Source organism: Austrofundulus limnaeus, unplaced genomic scaffold (assembly GCF_001266775.1).
Source record: "Austrofundulus limnaeus strain Quisiro unplaced genomic scaffold, Austrofundulus_limnaeus-1.0 Scaffold358, whole genome shotgun sequence".
Classification (NCBI taxonomy): Eukaryota; Metazoa; Chordata; class Actinopteri; order Cyprinodontiformes; family Rivulidae; genus Austrofundulus; species Austrofundulus limnaeus.
Window position 1 is genome coordinate 348,827 of NW_013952760.1, and position 2,690 is coordinate 351,516.

The 2,690-nt window shown below is 52.3% G+C and overlaps 1 protein-coding gene across 2 annotated transcripts in view; it reads right to left on the minus strand.

The window, feature by feature from the left end:
* Positions 1 to 2,500, minus strand: part of LOC106528085 (rap guanine nucleotide exchange factor-like 1) — an 11,615-nt gene extending 9,115 nt beyond the window's left edge. For both annotated transcript variants that reach the window (XM_014023157.1, XM_014023156.1), the window contains exon 1: positions 157 to 2,500. In XM_014023157.1, the coding sequence (XP_013878611.1) occupies positions 157 to 356 (200 nt within the window). In that variant the 5' untranslated portion in view covers positions 357 to 2,500. The remainder of the gene's footprint in view (positions 1 to 156) is intronic.
* Between the last annotated feature and the right edge of the window lie 190 nt (positions 2,501 to 2,690).

The following is a 2,690-nucleotide window of genomic DNA, read 5'->3' on the forward strand; positions in this document are numbered from 1 at the left end:
ATAAATAAATAAAATCATTATTATTACATTTTAATCTCAGGGATTTAAATCATTTAAACACAGATCCAAGTCCGGGTCCAGCAGACCCCTCTCTAATCTGGACCCCCGGACCCCCCACCCTCTGATCCGGCCCTGCGGCTCGGGTCCAGGACTCACCTGAAGACCTCCCGCGCGTGGCCGCTCTCAGGTGAGGTCTCCCTGAAGAACGGGACGACCCGGGACAGACTGGCCCTCCTCCGGGACGCCCCGGTCCCTCCGGTGGACTTGTCCGCCACCCCCCCGAACCCCCCGGCCCGGGTCAGAGCCGTGGTCTGCTTCTTCAGGAACTTCTCCAGAGGTTTCATCCCGGCCGGCATGGTGGGTCTCCGGGTTTCTGGTGGTGGGCGGTGGTTCCGAGGTGCTCAGGGGGGGTGGGGGAGGGGGGGCAGCTGGATCCTACATCATCCGAACCCTGCAGGTCGGGTCTGGACAGACTGGACAGGTGTGGGCGGACCCTGTGGGTTCTGGGCTGTTGTGGATCAGCGGTCCGGGTCCATGGACGTGGTGCAGAGTCCTCCTCGGGTCTCGGWGCTCCCCCAGTCCAGAATCTGCTATAAACCGTTCGGAACCGGCCCGCTCCTCCCCCAGGCGCTCTCTGACTGCAGGAACACCGAGCTCCGGAACCGAACCGAGTCTCCGGATCCACACAGTCCGAACCCACGGTCAGAGGAACCGAGGACGTGAGGCGCAGAGCGGTACCTGCCCGGTTCTGATGGTTCGGGGCGGGCTGCTGTTCGGGTCCGGCCGATCGACGGTGGTTCTTCAGAACCCTTCCTGGCTCACCTGAGGAGGAGCCGTCCTGCTGCGTTTGGGTGCAGTCGGTTTTCTGAGCCTCCGCGGCTATCTGCGGGTTTCAGTTCGGATCCTGGTCTCGGTTCGGATGCTGCAGAGGTTCCGATGGTCCGCCAGCCTCTCGCGGTCCCCTCCTCCCACCTTTTTCTGTGGGATGAGAAGTGATGGGGAGCGTGCGCGCGCCCTCTCCGCGCGGATCTGCTGCAGTTGCGCGCACCCGTCGGGCGCGCGCAGACACGTTCCCGCTGTCAGGGTGTAAAAAAAACAAAAAACACCCTGAGGCAGAAAACTGGATTCAGAGAGTCTGAAACATCGCGAGAGTTCAGATCTAAAGAAAAACTGCAGTCTGGATCCAGGACCAGATCTGTGGGCTAGAACCGAATCCTGGCTCACAGAAACCTGACACCTGAGAACTCCTCCTGTACCTCAAGGACCTGCATGGTCCTGTAATCTGAGTCCACCTGGATCAACTGAGACCTCCTGGATCATCTGAGACCTCCTGGATCATCTGAGACCTCCTGGATCATCTGAGACCTCCTGGATCAACTGAGACCTCCAGGATCAGCTGAGACGTCCAGGATCATCTGAGACCTCCAGGATCATCTGAGACCTCCAGGATCAACTGAGACCTCCAGGATCAGCTGAGACCTCCAGGATCATCTGAGACCTCCTGGATCAGAAGAGACCTCCTGGAGTAGAGGACAACCAGTCATCTGTCAGAACTCATCAGGATCAGGTCCAGTGTCTGACCCTGTTCTGTCCAAATTTTGTCAGGAGTCTCCAGACCTTCAGGAGTCCTCCAGAGCCCCCTAATGGTTCAAAGAACATCTGCAGCAGACCCTCTGAGGTCCAGAGAAGATCTTCAGGTGGTCATAATGTAATGGCTGATGACTGCCTGTAAACAAGTTTTTAGTTTTGTTCTTTGGTTTTAAAATAAGGATCAACTTTATCTGTAGGAACACCTGAGTCACCTGACCCGAGTCACCTGACCCGAGTCACCGGGTCACAGGACCTCATCCAGCTCAGACAGAAGAAAAAACACTTTATTCTGACATCAAACCACAAACGGTTCATAAAGTTCAACAAAAAAGAAAAACAGAAAAATCTTTAAACTCAAAAAAGTTTGTTATGAAGAACAAACGACGACCCGTTCACTTCCTCCGGTTCTGGTCCAAATGTTTCACAAATAAAAACAGGAACACGTCTGCAGACACAAAATAACGTCAAACAAAAGAAACGTTGAAGAAAAAGTTCTTCTCTACATAATAACGTTCTGGTTCTGCTGATCCGATTTCATCTGAAGTTCTGATACGATCCGGTTCTCTCTGCCAGCTTGTATTTACAGCTTTAGATTTTTATTTACACCAACAGCTTCTGATGGTTCTGATCATCAGGACCGGCTCATCCACGACTGCAGGTGCCGCTCTGGAACCAGTTCTGAGCTCTAACGGACCTCCAGAACCAGACTCAGGAGAGAAGCTGAAAGATTCTGTTGTTTTTAGAATGATTTTAAACTTTAAACTCTTTATCTGATGATTAATAAATCTGTTTGAAACCGTTTTATTAGAAACCAATCAGACGTGGAACTGATGAAGAGTCTGACGATGATGATGAGCAGGTTTCAGCTCTGAACCACCTGGTTTAATCCTGGTTTAATCCTGGTTTAATCCTGGTTTAATCCTGGTGTAATCCTGGTTTAATCCTGGTGTAATCCTGGTTTAATCCTGGTGTAATCCTAAAGAACCACGTTAACCGTGTTGTGACAGAGTCAAGTCTCAAACCGTTTCCACTTCCTGTTGGATTCAGTCCGATGCTCACACTGACAGAACCAGCAGCTGCTGGTTCCACCCGTCTTAGAG